The 25290-nt window shown below is 60.2% G+C and overlaps 1 protein-coding gene across 6 annotated transcripts in view; it reads right to left on the bottom strand.

The window, feature by feature from the left end:
• Positions 1-25290, bottom strand: part of DIDO1 (death inducer-obliterator 1) — a 42723-nt gene that overhangs the window by 6075 nt on the left and 11358 nt on the right. For 3 of the 6 annotated variants that reach the window (XM_051829425.3, XM_051829427.3, XM_008253335.5), the window contains exons 2-16: positions 22433-22565; positions 21723-21826; positions 20239-21085; positions 19417-19738; positions 18025-18219; positions 17319-17529; positions 9000-9462; positions 8757-8916; positions 8182-8298; positions 7994-8098; positions 7530-7665; positions 6811-7342; positions 5681-5834; positions 5111-5200; positions 4309-4504 (exon numbers count right to left, since the gene is read on the bottom strand). In XM_051829425.3, the coding sequence (XP_051685385.3) occupies positions 4309-4504; positions 5111-5200; positions 5681-5834; positions 6811-7342; positions 7530-7665; positions 7994-8098; positions 8182-8298; positions 8757-8916; positions 9000-9462; positions 17319-17529; positions 18025-18219; positions 19417-19738; positions 20239-21083 (3526 nt within the window). In that variant the 5' untranslated portion in view covers positions 21084-21085; positions 21723-21826; positions 22433-22565. Of the gene's footprint in view, positions 1-1003; positions 3183-4308; positions 4505-5110; positions 5201-5680; positions 5835-6810; positions 7343-7529; positions 7666-7993; positions 8099-8181; positions 8299-8756; positions 8917-8999; positions 9463-17318; positions 17530-18024; positions 18220-19416; positions 19739-20238; positions 21086-21722; positions 21827-22432; positions 22566-25290 lie in introns of those variants that run through there. The other 3 variants (XM_089306922.1, XM_089306924.1, XM_089306923.1) reach the window with 3 other exon arrangements.

Below are 25290 nucleotides of genomic sequence, written 5' to 3'. Positions count from 1 at the left end.
CTGGGCTCGGCCTTTGCTGCCCCACTCGGCAAAGCCAAGGTGGCTCTGATCACTCGGCATCTCCACACAGCTCCCTAGGGTGGGCTGGAGCAGGATGCAAGTGCTGCCAGTCCTTAGCATAACGCAGCCCTGGCCTGGCGCAGGGCCGCATGGGCACTGGGACTCCACCTGTCCTGCGCCTCAGAGGCCACTTCACTGCCCCAGAGCGCGCTCTACACTGGGCCTGCAGCCTGGCATCAAAGGCCACACGTCCCGACCACGTCCCGGGTCTGGGGGACGGGCATAGGGCCAGGCGTCTGCTCTGAGCACGAACCCCAAGAGTGCCAGGCGTGGCAGACCCGGCTGCAGCCGCAGGGCGGTGCAGACGAGCCACCAGGCGGGAGGGTGGGTACCAGACCACCCTCCACCACCACAGAAGAGAGTGGTGGCCAGGCCCACTCCCCTCCAAGCCCCCAGAGGGCCAACGTTCCCCACGCTGTGCAAACAGCCCTGGTGAGCCCCGCGGGGCTGTGTCCCCAGTCTTCCTGGTGGAAGGGCTGGCTTCAGACGCAGCGATGAGACCAGGACACAGGATGAGCAATCAAGGAGCCAGGGACACGTGTATCTGGGAGGGTGCGTGCCGGTCAGAGACGGGCTGTGCGCCCAGCAGTGTGGGCACAAGCAGGGGCCCTCCAAACCCAAAGCCATCAACTGACCCCCTCACTGCTGAGTGAATCGGGAACCCTCTTCTGTCAAATTTCCAAACCTGCTGGAACACAAAGCTGTGTGGAAGTCAATAAACGATAGTTCTTAAGTATAACTGATAGAGACTTGGCAAATATGGGGGGAAAGAGAATACTTCCTGCACCCCACCCCCACACGCACACGCTCAGACCCACCCGCCCAGGCCTGCACAAAGCCCTGGTGGGGGGCTGTGCTGCCACCGTGCACTGTGCCGGCTTAGGAAAAGCAGGGCAGCCAGGAGCTACCGAACGGTTCTGATCCAAACAACAGTGACCAGTTTCCAGGAAATACTTTATTGATTCAGAAGGAGACAGCAGCACGTGCATGCACCTCGCTCATCACAGTTTCAGTGCACAGCTGTGGGTACAGACACACGACACCCTGCTTACCTGGCAGACGAGGGTCCCCACCTACTCAGGCAGCAGCTCAAAGTGAGCAGACACAAGGCACCATGGTGGTCTGTGCTGGGCACAGGGGCCTGCTGATGGCCTGGGAAAGCAGGGAGGACAGCACGAGTGCTTGGGCCCCTGCACCCACCAGGGGGACCCGGAGAAGTCCCGGGCCCTTGTGGCCATTTGGGGCGGGAACCAGTGGATGGGAGGTCTCTAACTCTGCCTTTCAAGTAAGAAACAAACAAACAAAAGGCACTCTGGATGCGCACGTCTCTCCGAGAAGTGGCAACACTCCGGGAACAGGACCCTCAAGGGGCCAGTGCCCTCGCCCCTCATCCGGGGGAGCTGCGGGGCTGGATCAGGCAGCCAGCCAAGCCCTCCTGACTCAGACATGGGCTGGGGGTGCCAGCAGCAGTGTGGCTGTCCTGGCTGCAGTCCTGGTCCCGTCGGGGTCGCGGTTGGAGCCCAGCACGAGGCCCCTGGCTGACCAGTCGTCCAGGAACAAGGCTGGGACTGGGACTCTGAGGTCCCAGGTCTCTGGCTAAGCACACCGTGGAGCTGGAGTTGGCTAAGCTGGGAGAAGGTGGCCACCTGCACTGGGCTGCCCTGGAAACAGTGCTACGTGACCCAAACCGTCACCGTGTGACACAAGACAAACCAGGACTTGCATGGACAAGTCTTACAGATGCCCAGGACACGGGCGTTCCCGGAAAGCTCGGGCAGGCGCAGGGATGCTCCGGACGCTGCTCTGAGGCGCACGGCTGTCGAGGACCCGGGGACAGCACCCTCCAGTCACTGTGGCCGAGCACAGCTGGACAGGAGCCCAGCAGTGGCCAGGAGCCAGGGCACCACCCCCTGGCTGTGTTCACTGCTCCGCAAGTGTGAGCAGCAGGCCCGCGGAGGATGCGTGCTGGCAGGGGCACCTGGGCCCGGTGCTGGCTGAGGACCGACGTGGCAGCCCACCCCGGGGCTATTCTGTGTTCGCCACCTGAGAACTGAAGGGCAGCAGCCTCACTGTGACCCTGAGCGCAGGACGCGGGGCCCACACAGACCCCACAGTCCTGCCACCTCTGTGACTTAGGCCGCAGGTGGCGTGGGCAGCAAAGGGATCCCGGGTAAGGGACACCGTGGGCCGCTGGGGCCAGGGCCGGCTGTGCGGTATGTGTTCGTGTGGGACAGCAGGCTGCCACGCTCGGCACAGCCTGTGCTGGCCAAAGGCTTCCGTGCAAAGATTTAGGCTCTGTGAGGACAGGAACCAGGGGGATGGGCCCCAGCTTCCCCCAGCCAGCCACACGCGTGCGCGCACGCACACACACACACACACACACACAGCCACGCTTGCACACCTTGAAACCAGGATACACATGTACACACCTGTATCCTGAAAATGCCAAAGTAGTGTCCCAGGCAGGGCGGGCCAGGCTGAGCCAGGCCAGGGCAAGGCTGCTGGGCTGCAGAGGGTGTTTGGGGGCACAATCGCACTGACTGCTACTTTCCTAAAATCCTCCTTCCTGTTTTGAAACATATTTGCTCTTCACCGTGGACAGGAACCCGGGGCTCTGCCTGCCCCTCCGGCCAGCATCAAGGCCTCAAGCGAGCGCTGTGAGGGTGAGTGTGCAGCCACGCGGCCGGGCACCCAGTGTGCCTCTGGGTGGTCAGTGCCCCACACAGCTAGCGTAAGGCAAGCCTCCTCTCCCCCAGCGCTCCTCACGGGGAGGCGCTGCACCTCTGTCCTCTCGCAGGCGACTTCCCCACGCCCCTGCCCCGACCCTGCGGCAGGGAGGGAGACCCTGCTCTAGGTTGTCACGAGGGGCTCCAGGTGCACTGCTCCCCCCGCTACAGAAGAGGCTCTGCACAGCAGCCAGCATCTCATCACGGCGAGGGGCGCTCGTGCCCGGGGCCGGCCAGCCACTCCTCCCAGGCGTCCGACAGGTCAGCTCCAGGTTCTTCGCCCCAGCAGAGCCAGGCACGTCCTCTCTCCACACAACCGCCTGCCGGGCAGCTCAGCTTCACCCCGAGCGGTCTGACAGCCCAGATTAAAGCATTTTGCTTCTAACAAGTATTTGGCTTTAAAATAAAATAACACAAGGCCGCTGTTGTGGCATAGCAGGTAAAGCCGCCACCTGCAGTGCCGGCATCCCATATGGGCGCTGGCTGGTTCGTGTCTGGCTGCTCCAGTTCCAATCCAGTTCCCTGCTAATGGCCTGGGAAGGCAGTGGAGGATGGCCCAAACGCTTGGGCCCTGCACCCACGTGGGAGACCCGGATGAAGCTCCTGGCTCCTTGCTTTGGCGCGTCCAGCCCCAGCTGTTGTGGCCATGTGGGGAGTGAACCAGTGGATTGAAGATCTCTCTCTGTCCCCTTCTCTAATTCTGACTTTCAAATAAATATATAAATCTCTTTTTAAAATAATATAATGCTACCCAGCCAGGGATTACTTAACCCTGGGATCACTGACACCAAGTGATGGCTTCACGCACACCGAGCTCCAAAGGGAGCGCAGCCTGGGCCCCGGCTCAGTCGGGCGAGGGCGGGGCCTGGGAGACGGGTCTCTGGCCTCTCCACGCGCCCGACTGGCCTGCGTGTGCGAGGCAGCGCGGGCTCTGAGCACCTGCTGAGCCCGGGGTGGGGCCGCAGTGTGCTGCGGGCAGGTCCTGCTGCACCCATCAGTCTCAGGAGCGCAGTGGCTGCCCAACGCCACTTCAGCCTCTGAGGGGTCACAGAGACCACGCACGCTCCCTCGGAATCACCCTCAGTCCTGTACAAACCTGAAGTATTTCTAGATTACGTTACAAGTGGTCCTGACAACATCCTACTTCCTGAGAAATGAGCAAACACAAGGTAGCGGGCCGAAGCTGGCAGGATCCGGTAACAGCCGAGCAGCGGCCTAGAAGCGACCCCTCTAGAAGCGTCCTGTGTCCCGGTGAGAAGTACCGGCTGAGGTGCTGCCGCCCGAGGGACCCAGGCTCACCCATCCAGGGTGGAGGACCGAGAGCCAGGCCTCCCCTCTTCTCCCTGGTCCTGGCTTCAGCCTGCGGCTCATCCCTCTCCACTAACATCTTTGAGACCACGTCTGCTACTGCCCAGGAGCGTGCAGCGCCGCCCTCTGCGCCTGCGGCAGCCGCTCAGGAGCCCACCAGTGAGAAGAAGGCGTGGGTCCCACGCGCCTCAGCACCAAGGAAGTGGGCGCTTACCTGGTCCCTCAAAGGGCAGGAGTTTGGACGGAACCGGGTCCTTGGCACTCAGCGGAATCAAGTAGAGGTCCTTGACGTGCCTGTTGTTGTTGGCGACCACACCGAAGCGGCCACGGCTGCTAAAATAGGAGTAGAGAGAAATATAGGCGACCTCCTCCTCCTCCGTGGCGGGGTGGAAGCGGATCAGGCAGAGCTCCTGCAACGCAAACAGAGGACGGCGAGCGTTCACCTTGGCTGCCCGGGAGAGCACGCGCTGTCCAGCCTGCACCGAGCCCGCACGCCTCCAGCGGCTGAGCCGAGCACACCGAGCGGCACGGCCCCGTGGCGGAGGACACTCAAGCTCCGGTGCCGGGCTCACACCTGTTTTTCTGCAGGAAACTTGGAACTGCTCTGTCCACACCCCGACCTCAGATTTGCGTGCCAGCTGGGGGCAGCCCGGCAGCGCGTGGTACGAAGTTTTCACCACACGCTGAGACCAGGACAGTTCCAGCCTCCTCTCAGGAACGGGACAGCCACCACAGCCCTTTCCACGTGCCACGGCGCAGGTGCGCGCGGTGCTAACTCAGCCCCGACCGAGCGCCTGAGCCGCAGCACTGCCGCGACCCCACCGTCTGCTCCTTCAGCCGTTAGAGAAAAGTGAAGCGCACACACTTGCTAGTGCCGTGTGCGGCACACGCTGGAGCCGTCAGAAGTCCCGCTGCCGAGGGCTCAGCCGCTCTCACAGCATCGCTGGGTCAGGCTGTGGGCTCGGAAGCCCAACGGGAGCGCCGGGGCAAGCAGTGCCGCGGCTGTGAGCAGGTACCTTGGACACGGAAGACTTGAGTTTGCCAACATAATCCCAAACTGTCCTTGGCGCAATCCTCCCGCCAATGTGGATGGTGTCGGGCAAGTCCTAAACAGAAAGCACTCTGGGTAAGCAAAGGAAGTACAGCCATTTCCAGGCACGAAGCCACCGAACCAATGACAGGCCCACGCCACCAAAGGCAAGGTGGCATGAGGCGACCTGCCACACGGGGCCGTGCGTGGAGACCCCGCCCAGCACCGCGCGCTCTCACGCGCATCCGCCCCAGTCCAGGTGCCGCGGCACCCTCGCTCCTCCCGTTCTGCCCACTTGGCAGCAGGAGACCCCACGTTCAGCAGGCTCCACGGGCCTGGCCGTGCTCACAGCCGGTCACCGCCCCCCTGAACGGAGAACCAGGGCCCCCAGCTTCTTGTCCAGCTTCTGCTCCGTCCCAGCCGCTGGCTCCTCCCAGCAGCCCGTTCGTTTCCAGAGCGGTGGGAGTGGCACACGCTGCTCTCCGGTGAGATCTTGTGCGGGACTCCCACGAGCGACACAGGCGCGCACACACCCACACGCACTCTCGGTGCTAACCTCACTGAGATAATCCAAACTCCCAGACACAGGGTACGCCTTAGTGACGAACTTGGCCACACCCTGCATGTTGATGAATCCCTTCCAGATGGCGCTGAGGCGAGACAAGAACAGGCTCGTGTCTCCTTCCGGGGGGGACCGAGAGCCGGAGACACTGGAAACAAAACAGAGCGTGAGCCCCTCTGTACAGGAAGCTTCCCGGCACGGACACGCACGTGTCCAGAAAAGCAGAAGTGAGCTCCTGCCAGGTCTGACAAGTTCACTTTTGCTAATTAACTATGCAAATGAAACTACACAAGTGGACGTTTTGGTCAGAGAAAAACAAGCTGATTACACTACAAATGTGCTCAACCAGATTCAAATTTCAGTTTTCAAAACCCACACCTCCAAGACCCAGCACCGTGGCACAGCGGGCTACGCCACTGTAGCACCAGCAACCCACGTGGCTGCTCCACTGGGAAAGCCACAGAAGGTGGCCCAAGAGCTTGGGTCCCTGCACCCGTGTGGGAGGCTGGGAAGAGGCTCCTGGCTTTGGCCTGGCCTAGCCATGGCGACTGCAACCATTTGGGGAGTGAACCCAGGGGTGGAAGATCTAGCTCTGCCTTTCAAATAAATAAATAAATCTTTTAGAAACCAACAACAAAATCCCACCTGTAAAGACAATTACACATCCTAAAAACCGCCTCTTGGAAAGCATACAGTGGTGTTTCTGTTTCTGGATAAATCTTGGAGTCGCAGCTACTGAGTACCCTCCCCCCCCTTTTTATTATTTGACAGACAGAGTTAGACAGTGAGAGAGACAGAGAGAAAGGTCTTGCTTCTGTTGGTTCACCCCCTAAAATGGCCACCACGGCCGGAGCTGCGCTGATCCGAAGCCAGGAGCCAGGTGCTTCTCCTGGTCTCCCATGCGGGTGCAGGGCCCAAGCACCTGGACCATCCTCTACTGCACTCCCGGGCCACAGCAGAGAGCTGGACTGGAAGAGGAGCGACCGGAACTAGAACCCGGCACCTGTATGGGATGCCGGCGCCGCAGGCAGAGGATTAACCAAGTGAGCCACGGTGCCGGCCCCTCCCCTTTGCTTTGTTAATCAAAACAAACTGCTCTCAGCTTGTCCGTGAGAACCACACACCTGACACCTGGCGACGGTGGAACCGACAAGTACCGTGGGTCCGGAGACAAGGAAGAGGAAGGCTTAGCCAGTATGGACTTGGGCACCGTCACAGAAGTCACAGCAGGCTTCGGCACATCTGATTTGCTCTCCATCGCGTGCGGACTGTCCAGGTGGGCTGCCGCAGAGGCCATGCCTGTGCCTGACCCACTTGGAGCCGTCCTGGGGTCCCGGCCCGATACTGTGACAGTGGTAACCACCCCACCCCCAGCGGGGGCTGGGCAGGCGGAGAGGCCCTCGAGTGGGGACGGCTCGGGACAGCCGTCTCCCGGGGGCCCAGGGAGCGGCTTCCTCTCCAGGTGTGGCTGCGAGGTGCCCTCCAGGTCGGGCTCGGCAGCTTCTCCGGGCGGGGCTTCTGGGATCTCGTCGTCAGCCGGGCTGGCAGCGGGGTCCGGGGGAGCGCTGCCGTCCCTGGACTTCAGGTCGTCCTTCTTAGCGGAGGCTGACAATTTTTGCTTTTTTGGAGCGGGTTCTTCCGATGACGCGACCTGACCTGAGGAACAGGAGAAGGGACGTCGTGAAAACCCGGCAGATCAAAGGCAGGGAGCGCGCCCCAGCGGGCCAGGGCTTTGTGGAAGAATCCAGAGGCGACGGGACAAAGCCAGGGGTTGAATACAACTGGCTGCAGGAGGCGCAGCACCGCTCTGTGTCCGACTGCCCTCTCCGCCGATTACGCTCACCTGTGCAGATCTTACAGTTCAGGTCAAAGAGGTGCGCACGGTGCTGGCTCGTCGTGTCCTTCAGCATGCTGCTGAAGACGTCCAGGGCGGGGGCTGTGCTCCGCTCAGGGGCAGCTCGGACGGCCTCTTGCTGTTCCTGCGAAGTAGCAGCCATGTTTCTCCCAAGCTCACGGCCAGGAAGAACCCACAGAACAGACAGGTCCACGGGGGCGAGTCACAAAGTCGGAGAAAACAGAATTAAAAGTTTTGGTGCGAAAAACATCAAATCCAAGCACACGTGGCTGCTTGAAGTTCATGGAAAAGTGGAATTAAGATACATCTCGTTTGCTGCCAAAAAAAGGGCAATCTCCACTCCTTTCTTCTTAACACGCATTTTTCACAGATTTTTACCCTCAAATACCTGCCACAAGCTCAGCACCTGGCCCAGCGACTTAACGGCAGCTCCAGCAGACCCGGACACTCACCTCCGAGTCCGACACGGGGGGAGAATCCTCCATGTCGGGGGCGGCCTCCTGGACAGCAACTACCCGCTTGCCCCCATTATGCAGCCTGGCTCTGGGCTCCACCGCCTAGGACACGAAGGACAGGGTGAAGGCCGGGCAGACGCTCAGCCCGCCCCGCCCCGCACACGCCGCTGTCCCAGGGGACTCACGGGTCTCCTCGGTCTCTCCTTCCACGTGGAAAGCTCTTTGGATACCAGTTCTTCTGGCTTCATCCTCACAAGTTTTGCCAAGGAGATTTCTTCACGCAGAACACGATGGAAGAGCCCCTACAAACGAACGTGTTTCATTCGCTTGTTCACAAACTGTTTGTGTTTGTGTCTGTGAGCTTGGAGAGGGCACGGGAAAACGGGGCACAGCAGTCACAGGACCAAGACCCGAAGCAGCCAGAGAAGGCGGCACCGTGCCAGGCAGCAGCCAGCACCCAGGGGATGCCACCCATGCTGGGGACCCACAGCTGGCGTCCGGGCTCACCCCAAGACCCCAGCACTGGACCCCGCCCGGCAGGCAGCTTGTCCTTCCCCCACAAAGGCCCTGAGCCAGGCTCGCCCCGCGGCTGCAGGAGGCAGTGCCCGCTCAGGACCGCGACGCAGCCACAGCTTTGCTTTGCAGGCAGTGACGCGGCGCCCTGGGGTCTGAGCGTGGTGCAGCGAGTGACCGAGGGAGCCAGTGAGGCCACCGACGGGCCCAGAAGGCCCTGCGGCGTCCGTGCCGGGCGAGCACACACCTGGTTCTTGGGGTCCTTCAGATTGAACATGATACTGCGGTACTTGCTCTTGTAGCGGTTGTCTGTGACCTGGAACAAGCCGAACATCTCCTTCTCGATGTGCAGCGCGACCTTGCCCACCTCACTCTCCGTCATGATCAAGTCGTCGCTGTCATTCACCCTGAGCAGAGAGAGCACAGGCGTTACCTTCTCGCGCCGCGGGGCCGCCTGGAACCCAGCACACCGCACAGGACGGCAGCCCACCTCTTCCACAGAATCTCCTTCAAGGAGCGCCTTATGTTCTGCCGTATTTGTGAATTTGGCTGGGACGGTGCAGGGCTCGCGGCTCCGAGGCGTCCGGCGGCCGGAGAGGCTGCCGATGCGGAAGTCGCCGCTGGCTTCCTGACGGCTCCCGCCAGAGCAGCACCCGGTGCCTTCTTGGAGGCGGCCGTCGCAGGGACGGCTGTGGGTCCCGCCTGCTTGGCAGCTGAGGCGCCGCCCGAGGGAGTGGCCGAGAGCCACGGTCTCTTGGGGATGGCGCCCTTGCAGCCAGAGGGTGCCTTTTTAATGACTGGCCTGGCGGCCACCATGCCACCAAGAGGAGACTTCTTTGGGAGGAGACTCCTGGGCGCTGTCTGTCTGCTCGCCGAGGAACCTGGGAGGGCCGTCTTCTTGGAGGCTGCTGCCGTCGTCACTTTCTCCTCCACTCTTCTGTCTTCTTTCACAGCTAGAACAGAGCAGGAGGCACGTGAGAAAGGGCGCTGGCGTGGCCAGCAAGTGCACACGAGGCACGCTCGATGGGACAAACTTAAAATACAGGAGAGCATGGTTCAGGGCTGCCAGGAGTGGTCACGCGACCACACTGCTGCAGAGCACGCAGGGCGGCGGTCTAGCGCAGTGGCCCAGACGCTGACCGGGGCACCTGCACTGCAGCCCCCTGCTCGTGTGCACCCTGGAAGGCAGCAGGGGTGGCTCGAGCCGCAGGTTTCTGTCTCCCACCTGGGGACCTGGATTCAGTCCCTGGCTGCTGTAGGCTGTGAGCATCTGGGACCGCGAACGTAAATGCTTTCCTTCACTGCACTGACGCTCTCACCTCGGCTGACCAGCCAAGCAGCAGAGGCTGCACCTAACCATGAGCTGAGCGATCAAGCTCAAGGACAAAGTCCAGTGCCACAAGAGGCTGCACGGAGAATGGCACTTTGACCATTAAGTGCGCAGGTGAGATCCTCGGCAAACTTGCACTTGGAAGCCTTCCCAGGAAGGGCAAACGCACGTCCTCTGAGGGACCCAGGAGGCCTCGCACTGGCTCAGCCAGCAGGAGACGAGGCCGCTGCCGGCATGGAAAGGGGACAGGAATGTGCGACACGGGGAAGCCACACCAAGTGCCGGGCCAAGAACGCAACGAAGCCGCTACATCCCCTCCCAGTCACAACGCTGCACTGTGACTCAACGCGGCGTGTGTCGTTCGTCCTCAGCGCCACCGGGGCTGTGGCCCAAAGCTCAGCAGAAAGGCCAGTCTCTGCATGTCCGCACCTGACAGAGGCCATCCCCACCTGACCGGACCACCAGAGTCCAGGCAGCAGCGCCACGAGCTCTGGGCGCTGGGAGTCCCTGGGCTTCAGGGACCAGCACCAGCCTTCCCTCTGGCACCCCACGTGCCCCGGAGATGCCCTCTCACCCAGGAGTTAAGAACAAATGAACCCTCACTCCTCTCCCATTGCTTGTGTTCACCATCCCCAAAGAGTCCCAGAAACCTGGGAAAGAGCTGAGACCCCGTCTGTGAGGGCCTGAGTGGAAAACCTGCCCTCCTGAAGAGCTGCTCCCGGGGTCCCCGCAGGCCACAGCCTTGCCACCGGCCTGGTTGTGCGGGCAGGGGGCTGGCTGTCAGCCCCTCCCTGGCAGCCTGAGCACCGTCACCACACAGCACCAGGCCTGCGAGCCACACATTTCCCGCACTTCACAAGGTTCCTTAACAAAACCTGCACTAGCACTACTCGGGAGGTGGGGGCAGGCATCACCAGGTCTTGTGCTTTTTCCTAAATACCATCCCACTGGCAATGCACCAAGGCAAGCCCACCACTGCCAGCAGGTACAGTCCCATCTCACACCCCCAACACCAGTGAGGGGCCAGTGCATGGGCTGCCTTGCCCTCTCCCACTTCCATTGCCTGGGGGTGAACACACACCCCCAACTGCTGTCTCTCCAAGTGCAGCACCCCTTTTTGGAGCTGGGTTTTTACACGGTGGGCACTATAAAGCCATGACAATGCCTGGCAAAGCAGAATAATGGGACACCCATCCCCCACACACAGGGCTCAGCAGGTCACAGGCCCCTCAAAGCTGGGTGCCCAAGCTATTTCTCAGGGTGGCGGGGGGACTCTGGACCTCAGTATGCCCACTCACTTCTGACGTGCAGATTTCGCTCCAAGGCAGCAGCACCTAGCAGAGAGGATGCCCGAGTTCCAGCTATAGGGACCCCCGAAGGCCTTGCTCTCGGAGGGCAGGGGCGCATGTCTGCAGCAAGGACAGGGCTGTGCCCCGGGAATGAACTGGCCAGCTCAAAGCTGAGGCCAGAGCGCATCCAGTCCCTGCTGCTCTGAGCGCAGAGCCAGGGCCTCAACAGGACACCCCGAGCGTCACACACAGGATGCTGCGCCACGCGACCCAAGGCCAACCTCCAGGGCATTACACTCTCGTATCAGAAACTTAATTCCACACGTCAACACTGCTTCTCCCAACCCCAGGTCTAGATGAGCCATCCACGGAGACCAGAGCTTCCACTGATGTATGTCCTCCCTCTTGGGGGAAATCCAAGTCTAGACGTTACCTTTAGGACTTCCCCAACACAAGGCTGAGTCACCCGTCCTGGAGCCCAACCGCCCTCCGTGAAACCAGCCGCTCCTATACCGTCTCTCTGTCGCCCCCTACTGCCACTCCCGATACACCACTGAGCTGATTAGGTAAATGAACTTGGCAACAGCCTCCCAGATTGGTGGACTCCAGCTAGCTGGTCTGCTGGTATCTGCCACGCAGCAAACACGTCTGAAGAGCGTGTGACACGCTGGAAGTCCTGCCCAGCTGCTCGGGCCAGGGCTGAGTGCTCTTCCTCCTACAGCAGGGGCAGCACGGCCAGGGCTGGGCCTGGCTTGGCCTCTGCTCAAAGGACAACGATTTTCAAATGCTGTTAACCCAAATCTGCAACTTCTTGACTCTAGTTCGCTCTTCAGTGTGTTGTGCAGGCCAGCCCTGCTGCTGCCCTCCCTCCCTCCCAGGCCTGCCTGGCGAGGCAGCTCAGCCCTCAGCAGCCACAGGAGGAAGTGTATCCAGGCAGGCAACACCATGGAACTTGGAGCAAGCTTGCTGTGGCCGTGTCTGTGAGGGAAACTGTTTGCGCCTGGCCTTGGTGTGCCGGGATAAGCCAGCAGGCTCCAATTGGCCGGCTTTCCTGAAACAGGAAACCAGGAGTCGGGCCTGGGAAGGCTGGCGCTGCAGCAGCACCAGTCACTGGGTGGCACTAGTGGGCCTCCACCAAGACCCCGTGCACCAGCCCAGGGGGACTGCAGCACCGAGAGGGTTTCAGACGCCCCTCCCCTCCTCGCTGGACAGCTTCCCAGGGACAAAGGAGCTGCAGCCTCCAGCCAGGGCTCTCCCATCGGAAACAGTGCCTCAGGCCAAAACCCAGGACTCTGCCCCCTGCGCTAGCTGCTCCGTGTGAAAGATCAAGGTGACAGCACCCAGAGAAAACAGCTTCTCTGTCTGTCTCAGAGGTAGAGAGCTACTGCCTTGTCGGACTGACTCCTTGAGGAGGAAGCAACACTGCACGGAGCGATGCTTCTGCAGCTGCCGGCAGCCGTGTGAGCAGCGCCCACGGCCAGGTCGCGCTCCCTCGCAGCTGTGCAGTCCCTGGTCTCCCGGGGCAGACGACCTCGTGGCACGAGCTCCACATACAGCACTCTCAGCTACGACTCGCGCTGGGTTGGTCACACACAAAGAATTCATCAAATGACACTTCAGGGTGGACCACCAGGATGTGACGTGGAGGGGCCACAGGCAGGGGAGCACTCGCTGTCACTTAGTTGTCTGCTGGCTGCGCACGGCTGTGCCCAGCTTCCAGACCAACACTCACTGGGAGGGGAGTCGCTGCTGTCCTGAGCCACCCGGCTGCTTCCGCAAGCGCATGTCTTAGTGGAGGTTTGTCCGCGCCTGCACTGTGCCCTACTTGAAGCCCGTGACAAGGCCACAACCCTCCCCTTGAAGGCCCACAGGGTCACACTCAGTGTAAGCTTCAAGGCTGATGGCACCCAGATCACAGCTGGCTACCGCTCACAGTCTTCCTGCTGGAAACTTCAGGTTTGCAGCGTGTCCAACCTTCGTTTAAATGACAGCTGGGGCGTCACTGTGGTGTAGACAAAGCCACCACCTGGTGCCAGTTCCAGTCCTGGTGCTCTTTGCTAATGAACATGGGAAAGCAGCCAGAGTGTGGGAGACCTGGGAGATGCTCCTGGCTTCAGCCTGGTCCAGCCCTGGCCATTGCAGCCATCTGGGGAGCCAGCCAGCCGATGGAAGACTGTCTGCCTTTCAAATAAATTAAAAAACGGGACAGGCACTGTGGTGAACCTGGTAAAGCCACCGCCTGCAGTGCCGGCATCCCATATGGGCACCTGTTTTGAGTCCCACTGCTCCACTTCCAACCCAGCTCTCTTTGGCATGGGAAAGCAGAAGATGGCCCAATCTTTGAGCCCTGCACCAGTATAGACCTGGAAGAAGCTCCTGGCTTTGGATCGGCCCAGCTCCAGCTGCTGTGGCCACTTGGGGAGGGAACCAGTGGATGGAAGACCCCTCTCCACCTCTCTAACTCTGCCTTTCAAATATATAATCAAAAAAATTAAACATAGTAGGGACCAGCATTGTAGCATAGCGGCTAAAGCCACTGCCTGCAGTGCTGGTTCAAGTCCCGGCTGCTCCACTTCCACTCCAGCTCTCTGCTGTGGCCTGGGAAGAAGCAGAAGATGGCCCAAGTGCTCGGGCAACTGCACCCACGTGGGAGACCCCAAAGAAGCTCCTGGCTCCAGATCGGCACAGCTCTGGTTGTTGCAGCCGTCTGGGCAGTGAACCAGCAGATGGAGGCCCTCCCTCCTCTCTCTGCCTTTCAAATACATCAATCTTTCAGCAAATTTTCTTTTAAAAGCCAAGAATATGAGCAGGCAGGTGTTGATGTGCAAGAGAAGCGTACTACGGAACTTCACATACACCCGGAGCCCACGTGGCGTGGTCATCACCGCAGGCGTCCCGAGAAGACCTGTGCCCTTGGACAGGGACCTTCCTGGAGCACGGACTTCGGAGTGAGCAGACCCGCAGCGCCCAGGCCGCAGGACGGTCATGTGGGCTGGGGGGACCCCGTGGGCCCAACACCCACTCCCGCCAGAAGCTTCCACCTCCCCCAGGGTGGCCTTGGCACAGGCACCTGAAGACGGGCGAGGGGGCTTCCCCTTGCAGGGTCATGGCCAAGGAGATGTGCAACCTCTCCCTAACCTGAACTTCTTAGTAGGCTACTCTAAGGCTAAACTTCTAACATAGCATTATTGACAAATGAGAATTCTAGCTGTGTAAACATTCAAAGATAGCTGTTCAGCTAAACTCTTTTAGCGTAAGCTTTGACTTTTTCCTCTAATTGGGAGACAAAGTCAGGTTCCTCGTTTTATTATCACCAACTCTGGATGAGGGAGACAAAAGCTGCTCATGAAACCAGCAAGATGCCCGCCCCCCCCCCCCCATGCCTGCACAACCACCGACACCCCAGATACTTGACAGGGGCTCTGTTCCTCTCAGGGCTTCGGTGCAATGTCCTTCTGCGTGTTCCCTGGGCAGGCTGCCCTGAAGCCGCCCGGGCTGTGCACAGCGAGGCATCTGGGTTCGGGTCTACAAAGTTGTTAAGAAAGATTTTCACTCTCTCTCCCACCGCAAAAGGAAATGAGGTTTAGAAATCCGTTTATCAAAGCCTGTTTGGATCCTCCACTGTAGCTTAAGGAGTCCCAAATCCTAGAAATTATGCTACGAGGACCAGGGCTCCATTTCCGAATCCTAGCGCATCAGGAACATTTCGGAGGATTACAGCCACACCACATCCTGACAATAACGGAGATGAACAGTGGGAATATAAAGAGGGAAAAATGGAATAAGGACACAGAAACAAAAGGAATGTGATTTTGTGGAGAAATAATAAGATGACAATCGTTCCGTAAGCTAGAGAGACTACACAAAGTCCTAAGAAGCAATTTGAACAACAAACCAGAGGGCTGGCTGCACGCCCACGGCATCACCTTGCGTGAAGATCTGCGGCTCCCACGGGCAGCACCGGTCCCTGGCCCGCACTCCAGCAGCTGGGCCTGTGTCCACACCTCTGTCCCAGCTGCCCACGGGGAGGACAGGGCTGCCCAGTGCGCCTCTGCAGCAGCGGTGGCGCTGAGCTGTGCCACGTGGGCTCCTCGTGCACGGTGAGCCGAGTGTCAGCCGACTCACAAGGGGCCAGCAGCATAGCCCCCGCTGGCCTCAGGCGGGCTCTCACCCCAAGCAGCGCCTGCCAGGGAGGCAGGACACAGGTCCTCCCAGACGCAGCGCCCCAGTGGACTGTGTGTGAGTGCCCATAGTGTGTCCTGCCCCAGGGAGAAGAGATGGAAGAGGGAGGGGTGCAGCCCCGCTCTGCTCCCCACGGCTAAAGTCGGGCTCAGTCACTAAAGACCCTGCTCTCCTGCCATCAGCTCATGGGGAGATGGCGTTTCTGGGGTAACAGATCAGAAGCAACTGTTTCCACGTGCGTGCTGCGCCGTCAGTTCAGCCGAGAGGTGGGTGCACTGGGAAGGTCCCGCAGGCACCCGTCAGTCCCGACCTCCTGCCACGCAGCACAGCAGCTCCACTGAGAGCTCACAGTAGGAAAGGGGGGGGCTGGGAGACATCAGAGCAGGAATGCACAGGACCCAGCCCCCAGGAGGAGACAGGAAACCACGGTTCAGACCTAGTGCCCCACCCCCACCCCATCCCCTCCCCCCAGTGGGCAGAGCCTCCTGAAACTCCCCCGTTCTGGCTGGCAGCCAGGAATCAACTGCACTGCACTAGATGGCCCTTTGCTGCACTGGGTTGCGGGCCTGGGTGCTCTCCCTTCACTGCTGTGTCTGTAAGCAACAGAGGCCAGGCCTACTGACACACCCTTGAGAGCTGTGACAAAGGTCACGCCGTGGACACGGGTGTCACTGCAGATAGCCACGTGCTGCCTGGAATTCTCAGCTGCAACAACTGAAGGTGTTCAGGAGTCACTGCAGGGGCCGGTGCCCTGGCACGATGGCCCGAGCCTCCGCCTGCGGGCCCAGCACCCCACATGGGCACCGGCTCTTGTGCCGGCTGCCCCTCTTCCAGTCCAGCCCCCTGCTGTGCCTGGGAAAGCAGCAGACGGCCCAGTGCTTGGGCCCTGCACCCACATGGAGACCTGGAGGAAGCTCCTGGCTTCAGATCTGCTCAGCTCCGGCCATTGCGGCCATCTGGGGCGTGAACCAGTGGATGGAAGACCTGTGTCTCCTCTCTCTGCAACTCTGCCTTTCAAATAAATAATTTAAAAAAAAAAAAGAAAAAAGAAAAACAAAATCACTGTAACACAATTCGTGGAGGCCGTGCACTTAGCTCTCGGGCTCAGGGGCCTGAGCACAGTGCACCACCCACAGGGCTCGTCAGACGACACAGCCCTGTCTGATCGCGGGGCTCAGGGCTACTCCACCTCTGGTGCTCCTGTAAAAGGCACAAGGAACGAGAGCACACCCAGGAACTGAGCGGGCAACAGTCCTGCTGCTGCAAGCGGTGCCTATGCATCTGACGATCTGGGAAGACCAGAGCCACGGTGGGCGTGGCATCCAAAGCTCTGCTGACGTCCACCTCACTGATCCGGCAGTGGGGCAGGGCACTTCAAGTCTAAACATTCCCAAGGAGCCACGAAGTTACCCCTCCCCAGCCACGACCCTCTGGCCCTCGGGACGGGCGCTCTGCTGTCACTCACCGCGGCTCTGCAGCAGCCTTTGCGCGTGCGTGTGTTAGGTGGGTGTGTGGTACGTGAATGGGGGGAGAGAAAATCTGTATCCAGTTAAAAACCAGTGTCACTCTTGAGGGCCACCGCCTCACTGAGCGTCAGAACACTAAAGTGCAGGGCCCCACAGCAGTGATGACGGTGGGCAACGTGGAAGAACCACACTTCACACGATGAGCTTCGAGCGCTGGCCAGGGTGCGTCTGTTCCGACTTCGCTGTGCGGCACAGGGATACTTACCAGAGCCTGGCAATGCGGACGGACTAGAGACGCTAACAGGGACACTCAGCACGAGGCTGCGAGCTGAGGAAAGACTGACAGACGTCCCGCACACCAGGGACACACACGGGGTCAAAGGGCATCCTGCACACCGGCACATGCTTCCAGCTCTGACAGCGCTGCCCGTGTTCAGGGCCAGCGTCAGGACACCAGCGCAGCTCCCAGTCCCGGAGAGGCCAGGAAGCGCCTTCCGGAGTGAGCGGGAGGGCCCGGGAGGCCAGCCCCAGGTCATACATACATTTACACAACAGTGCCGACGAGAGCGCAGCACTCTTCTCCGGCTTTACTGCGTTGTAATTGTGGTCGCTCGCCCAGGACGGCGTGCTTTCGCTCGGCGCCTCCTTCCCCACAGCTTCGCCCCTAGGAGGGGCCAGCACCACCTTCTTTGTTGGGTTTTCTTTCTTTTCTGGAGCTGGTCTCTTGTGTACAGAAGAGATTTTTATGCCTGCCTGGATAACCAGTAAAACCCCGGTCATTAAGGTGTCACTACTGCTTCTTGGGGTCAGCTGAAGGCCCCTCACGCACCCTGAGCCCGTGCACCGGCACAGCCCTCAGCCCCCAGCCCCCAGCAGCAGGGTGCACGTGAGGGTGCCGTCTCCTCAGCTCAGTCTGGAGCTCGAGCGCCCCAGCACCACCGTCCTGAGTGTGCCGCACCCACGGCTTCTGCAATCCCGGCACTAAAAATATCAGCCTTGAAATCCAGCCGTCTAAAGGCTAAACAACAGCCTGAAAGGAAGCCAGCCACCTTCTCCAAGCAGCACGAGTCACGTGTGTCACACACGTGATCGCGGCAGGGCTGGCACAGTCTGATTTCTAACCCCCCTGGCTGCTTCCCAGTGGTGCCCCAGAGACGCACGGCAGCCCAGGGCCCCGCCCCGACCCAGGGCAGCTCCTGGAAAGACCAGCGCCGTCTGCGCGGCTGCCCCGCCCCCGGGCCGACTCACCTGCACGCTCCAGGTGGGCGGACGGAGCTTTGCTGCCTTCAGCTTCGCCTTCTCCTTGGGGCCTGAGCGCAGCAGCTCCATGGTGGCGGCGGCGTGCCTCAGGATGCAGCCACTGCTGCAGTAGACGGAGTCCGGCTGCGCCGTGCTGCAGCACCCAGGGCCGATGCACCTGGCGGCCCCAGGAGCCTCCGCCACCTGGGAAGGAAGCGGGCACTTGGAGCGACGCACACGGCCACCCTGGCCGTCAGCGTCTGTGAGTCACCAGGTGCCGAGGACACTGCTTCCAATTCTACCCCACCCCAAGCATCGAGCCTTGGGCTCTGCTCTAGGGAGACTCGTGGGATTCTACAGGTGCCATCCAGGCCCCGACTCTGCCAGCAGAAATCGCTGGCCAGAGGCACTGGGCCTCTTCTCCAGAGGGGACCCCACGCCGGCCTTGCAGTTAAGCTGGCCTGTGAAGGGGGGACACCCAATTAAACCTGACGCTCAGACAACCAACAACTTTTAGTATGTGTATGCCACAGACTAAATGCTGGACAACGCTTCCGGACACTTCTACCTCCTGAGAGCACACGTCCTGGCCTGCAGGCTGGGAAGCACCGTGACAGCCCGCCCGGCTGCCTCCGCTCACAGCCCGGAGAGAACGCTTTGATGGAAAAGAACAGATACACAGTAACGTGTTCTCCAACTGCCATTTCTCGAATTAAATAGTCAAGATACTTATTCTTCCCCCAAAGACTCAAAAGTTGTACTTAGAGTAAAAGTTGGGCTTCTGTCAACAACATGGAGAGTGAAGACTGGAACTAAGGGCCTTCCCCGCAGCTCACGTCCCTGCTGATACTTCTTGTTTTTGCTGATTCTCAACGACAGCCGTGGCCACGGCAGCAAGGCCACACGCCCACCTCTGCAGCGTGCCCACCTGCACACTGCACAGGCCACATGGCAGGCCGGCCACGGCGCAGACCTGCGGAGCCACAACCGTCCCATCCCCCCACCATGGAACTGGACTGCAGCACACGTGGGACACGTGACAAAGGCCCACGGCCCAAAGCAGGTGTCCACCCCAGCGGGAGACTTGGGTAAACAGCGGCCAGCAAAGAAACGCCATCACCAGCACCAGGAGGGCCACGCTGACGCCAGTGCCGCCGGCCCTGGGCTCCTGGTGTGAGTGGCAGCCGCTCCAGGTGCTGGAAGGGGACACGGGGTGCACGTTTACCGCGGCAACGCGACACCAAGTGCCCGGCAACACCAACGATACTCAGGTGAGGCTCGCGCACCGGCACGGCTGGACGGTGTGACAGCCGCTTCCAGGTCTGCACTGCTGTGCTGTCAGCAGCAAGTCTGAACCACGAGGCAGTCCCTCGCGGCTCACCAGGGCAGCCCCCCACTCACCGGCTGGAATATCTTCAGCTTCTTCTTGCCACTCGGGTGCGCGGCCTTCTCGATCCGCCCCTTGATGCCCTGGTCCTCGCTGGCCCGCTGCTCCACGGTTCCCATGCTCATCAGGGCTGTGCCATCCGCGCTGCCGGGGGTCACTCCCGCGTCCTGCTGGTCGGCGGCTTCCGCGTCGGGCTCGGCCTGCACTTGCAGGATTGTGCAGTTTGGGCAGATGTAGTCTTCCCCATTCCGCTCCAAAAGCCTCCCCCGATTTTCAGAAATGCCCACACAGTCACCGTGAAACCATTCCTCACATCGGTCACAGCAGATCATGAACCTGAAACCACGACACCGGGAGGTGAGGGGGACAGCCACTGTAGTGCCACAGTCAAGACTCGGCTTAGCATTCTAACAGGGCAAAATCAGAAATGCACAGAACAGGAGAGAGCAGGCCCACCGTCACATCCACAGGAGGGAGCAGGACCACCATCATCCCACCTGACCTCCTCTGGATCCCAACACCCCACTAAAATCTGCTTCTTGTCCTGACCCCACGTCTCCATGTGCATCTCCCGACAGCACCCACACCCGTCCTACCCTGGAGCCGGGCCACGCCCCACCACCACCCAGCCCCGGACCCTGCAGAGGCTCCAGGCAATCTGTACACCCCAAGGGCTGTCTAGAGCCAACAGGGCTGACCAGGTCCAGGCCCAGAGTGGACAGCGTGCCTCCACGCAGTCCTGACAAGGACTCTTCCTGTAAAACCCAAACACAGGCAACGTCCTCTAGCGCCATTTTTCTCTGCAGGCCGGGGCAGCTGACCACTCCCCAACCCACCTGCTGTTGTGGGGCTGGCGGCAGATGCAGTACAGGGTGCTGGGGTCGTAGATTTCGCACTCAGGCTTAGGTCTCCCCGTGTTCCTGGGCTCTTCCTCGACTCCCTGTGCCGCGCATCCCTCGGCCTCACTCTCGGCGCCCTCGTCCGCCACCTGGGACACGGCCCCTCGGCCAGCCTCGGGCTCCTGGGCACTGGGCAGCACCTGCTCAGCAGCAGCGCCGGCCTGCGCGTGCAGGGGCTCTGCGGGGTCCTCCTCCCGCCGCTTCTTCCTCAGGCGACTGGGGGCCCCTTGCGCGGGCCTCTCGGCCGGCTCCCGCTCCCGCTTCCTCCGCAGGCGGTTCTGAAGCTCCTTCAGGGTGAGGCCGTCACTGTCGCTGTCGGAGGTGTCGTCCTCCTCGTCACCTGCTTTGGCTTTCTCAGGAGACGCGAGTCGCTCCTTCGCCGGCCCGGCCCCAGGCACAGAGCCACCCTTGCTCTCGGAGGCGCTCTCCACGCTCCCTTCCGAGGCGGTCTCGGCGTCGGTGACGGGGCAGGACGCTGGCTCCGTGCCGTCCTCCAGGGAGGCCGGGGCGCTCCGCCTGCCCCGGCGCCGCACCGTGGTGAGGAATTCTTCCACCCGCTCCGTGCGCTTCGGCTGCCGGCCACTGCGCCGCAAGGACAGGCCATGCTGCGGCTGCGGCTGCGGCTGCGGGGCCGGCTCTGCAGCGTCCACCTCGGCGTCGCCTGCGCCCTCACGCTTGGCAATCGTGGTTCTCCGGAAGCCCCACGTCTTCCTGAACTCCTTACTTGTGGGCTTGATGGCCTTGGGGGCCTCCTCACTGCTCGGGTCTCCCGAATCATCCATACCTAATGATGAAATGTAATCGGGTCACGACCAGCACACAAGTTCAAAGGTCACACGGCCAGCACCGCCTACCATCAAGTGCACAGCTAACAGGAAGCCCCGCTCCACACATCAGCCGAGCCTGAGAGCTCTGACAAGGAAGTGTGGCGGGGAGGTGACTGTAGGCAACTCACAAGGACGGCCGTTCCGGCTCTGTCCTGGCTCTGTCGCCAGCATTAGCAGAAAAAGCAAAGCCAGCAAAACTGTATGTGCTGCTGAGAGGACAAGGCCGACAGGCAGCGAGCGGCAGCACCAATCACGCAAGGCACTCGATGTGGTAGTCCTGAGGCCACGCAGGTCCCCAGCACCGGGTCAGGCTGGCCCTGCCTGTAACCGACCTAGCCACATCCACCCTGGCCCCTGGAGCACTGCTGCCCAGCCTGCTGAAGCCTGCGTGGAGAGGCAGGCCCACTGTGCCCTGGAGCCAGCCGGGACCCTCCGCACAGCCCTGCTGCAGGCTGAGCCAGGCAGGGGCGACCCCCCGAGCCCACAGTCTCCACGTGCACAGCTTTCCCCCATTCTTCCTCAGACTGCTAGAGGAGTTTGCAAAAACATGCACTCTTGCTTAAAACCACAAGAGCTGAGAAAGGCAGTATATACCTTCAGAGTTTTCCCAGCTGTGCAGGCTTTAATCCCATGTAACTGCTGAGGGTGACCCCGGCTTCACGCCGCGTTCCATGCTAGGACAAGGCACACAATGAACCCTAAAAGCAGAAAACACACGAACTTAGAACGACCTGCAGCTTCCGCTTCTTCCTGACCACGGCCTTGGCCACGCTGTGCGTCTGACCCCCACTCTCAGGACACCCGCAGCTGCCCAGAGCACCCAGAGGCCCCTGAGCAGCACCGCCAGGGTGGGAGCAGATGGGGTTGTGGGGGAGGGGGCTGTGGGTCTGCATGTGAGACCCAGACACACGGCAGAGGGCTCATTCATCACCTTGATCACAACTGCTCGTTCCCAATACAAATTTCACTTCCAGGAAGCTTTCTGTGGCAATTTGACAGCTGTAGCTGTCTCGAAGAGGATCAAGTCCTGATTTTCAAGCAACTTTAAATTTCTACTGAAGATGTCTCAGTCTCGGCCAAGTGGAGCGTGCATGGGGGGGGGGGGGGGGGTGTCTCAGTTCTCCCCGGGGCAGCGCAGTCGCGGGCACTGGCTCTCAGACGCCTGCACTCACCTGAACACCTCCGACTGACCTTGAGAACGCTTCAGATAAACACGAATGCCACATGTGCCCAGTGCAAATGATGTCACTTCAGACACAGAAAACACAACTTTATCCCACCATGTAAGACCAGCAATACTTTACCTGCCCAACGCTGAGCGCCTGGACACTTTTCCCAGAAGTCCCGAATGCAGCAAAACCTCGGCGAGTCTCTTAGAGAGGGCCAGGCCTCCAGCCTGTGCACAAGGAACAGGATTCGTATTTCCAACAACTGCTCCTACAAGAAAATGAAAAACGTTTCATAGCTCTTCAGTGACCACAAGAGCCCACGACAGGGCTGATGGACGAGCCCCACCTCCTCCTCTGCACGGCGGGGTGACGGCGAAAACGCCAGGGTCACAAGAGTGCAGCCTGGCCTCCAGTCCCCACGAGGGACGAGGGACGGCGTCCCAGGACAGCAGGGGCCAGGCCTACTTTTGAGATGTAAAACCCAACACTGAGCAGGGAAATCAGTCAGAAAACGAAAAAGCTCAATAAAGTTATACACGAACGTAATTCTTAAAAATTCTCTATACTGCAACTATGTCATCACTTTAATTAAAAACCAAGAAAAAAACAAGGAGGAGCGACCCCCATCATTACCTCACGCGAGCGTGGCGTGGGGTCTGTGAGCGTGCTCCACACAGCCACCCGCACACGCCGGGCCTGTGCGCCCGCCAGGTCCGCAGGCCTGATAGCTGTGACCCTCTGCAGGCCAGAGCCTGCCTCGGACCCTGCCTGCTCTTCTCCAACTGCCTCCCCTCTAACTGTGGTCTCCCAGGTGACGGCAGGACAATCCCACATTCTGACGCGGCTCACTTTAAAGGGACAGCAACCATTTAGACTTCAGAGTTCACTGATCAGCCAAACGACGCCGATGTCTGAATGACTGCTTCAAGGGCTCAAATTATTCAGAAGAGGCTGAATATAAACTTTGTATTTCACAACACTGAACATTTTTTAAAAGACTTTATTTATTTGAGAGGCAGCATTAGAAACAGAGAGGTCTTCCATCTGCTGGCCTGCTCCCTAAATGGCCACAAACGGCCGGAGCTGGGCTGATCCAAAGCCAGGAGCTTCTCCCAGGTCTCCCAGGCGGGTGCAGGGGCCCAAGCACTTGGGGGCATCCTCTGGTGCCTTCCCTAGCGAGGATCCTTATCAGGGAGCTGGATGAGAAGTGGAGCCGCCAGGAGGTCTGACCTAGTACGCCACAGCACTGGCCCGAGTGTTTTTTCAAAGACGGTTTCAGGGACTGGTATTGTGGTGCGGTGGGCTTAACCGCCACCTGCAACGCCAGCATCCCACGGGGCCGCAGGTTTGAGTCCTGACTGCTCCACTCCAATCCAGCTCCCCGCTAACACAGCACGGCCCAAGCGCTTGGCCCCAGCTCCCAGGCGGGCGTCCCGACGCAGCTCCTGGCTCTGGTCAGGGCTGCAGTCATGTGGGGAGGAAGTGATGGTCAAACCAGTGCATGGAGGACCCCTCTCTCTCTCTCTCGCTCGCTCGCTCCCCTTCTAACTCTACTTTTCAAATAAAGTTTTAAAGCTCACTCTCTTGCATCCCACCCGCTGGTTCACTCCCCCAGCAACAGCCTGGGCTGGGCTGTGCCAGGGCCAGGAGCCAGGCGCTGTGTCTGGGCTCCCACACGAATGGCAGGAGCCTAAGTACCTGGGCCGTCGCCTGCTGCGCCTGCGGGGCAACAGGAGGCCGGATCAGAAGGACAGAGCAGCCGGCGCTGGGAAATGGGATGCAGGCCTCTCTCTCACACAGCTAAACCTGTGCTCTCGACACCACACTGAGCGCTTGCAGATGAAAGCAACCAGATGAAGGCGTTCTCGGAAATAAAGGTGCCCCTTTTAAAACTGCGATTCATATGTGAATCTGAAAACTAAGGGACTCTGCATCTGAGTTCTGGAACAACTGAAACTGTCAAATGTAATCATTTCTGTTATGATGAGAAAAAGGACTTTCAGGATAGCTACGTATCTGCAAAATTGTCTTCATAATTTTCTCAACACAAAACTATAAAATTCTAGTTATCTTGTAAATAACCACAGATATCAAGACAAAAGTAAAAGAAAAATAAAGTACACATAAGGCAAAAGTAAAACAAATTACGTAAAATTTCTAATTTTACACATTAATTCCATATGTCACAGAAATGTCACCAAAACTGCAATCACGCAAATGGAGAGAGACAGCGTCTAGAGAACCACACCGGCAGCGGTATAGGGACCGGGAACCATGCCAGCAGTGGTATAGGGACCGGGAACCAGGCCAGCAGCCGTGTAGGGACCGGGAACCACACCAGCAGCCCTGTAGGGACGGGGAACCAGGCCAGCAGCACTGTAGGGACCGGGAACCACACCAGCAGCCCTGTAGGGACGGGGAACCAGGCCAGCGGGCATGTAGGGACCGGGAACCAGGCCAGCGGGCGTGTAGGGACCGGCAACCACACCAGCAGCCGTGTAGGGACCGGGAACCAGGCCAGCAGCCGTGTAGGGACCGGCAACCACACCAGCAGCCGTGGAGGGACCGGGAACCACACCAGCAGCCGTGTAGGGACCGGGAACCACGCCAGCGGGCGTGTAGGGACCGGGAACCACACCAGCAGCCCTGTAGGGACCGGGAACCAGGCCAGCAGCCGTGTAGGGACCGGCAACCACACCAGCAGCCATGTAGGGACCGGGATCCACACCAGCAGCGGTATAGGGACCGGGAACCACGCCAGCGGGCGTGTAGGGACCGGGAACCACACCAGCAGCCCTGTAGGGACGGGGAACCAGGCCAGCAGCACTGTAGGGACCGGGAACCAGGCCAGCAGCACTGTAGGGACCTGACTTGACTTCGCTCTGCCTCTGAGCACAGTTTCTGCTCAGCTGAAAACCGCTCCTGCTGACTCAAGTACGGACAACTTGTGATTACCACCCCCATCCTGGACAGCTCTGACCCTGGGGCCTGTG

This window comes from Oryctolagus cuniculus, chromosome 11 (genome assembly GCF_051225735.1).
Source record: "Oryctolagus cuniculus isolate XC-2025 breed Fujian yellow rabbit chromosome 11, ASM5122573v1, whole genome shotgun sequence".
In the NCBI taxonomy this organism is placed as follows: domain Eukaryota; kingdom Metazoa; phylum Chordata; class Mammalia; order Lagomorpha; family Leporidae; genus Oryctolagus; species Oryctolagus cuniculus.
Note: the sequence above shows the minus strand (reverse complement) of the source record. Positions and strands in the feature narration are given on the sequence as shown.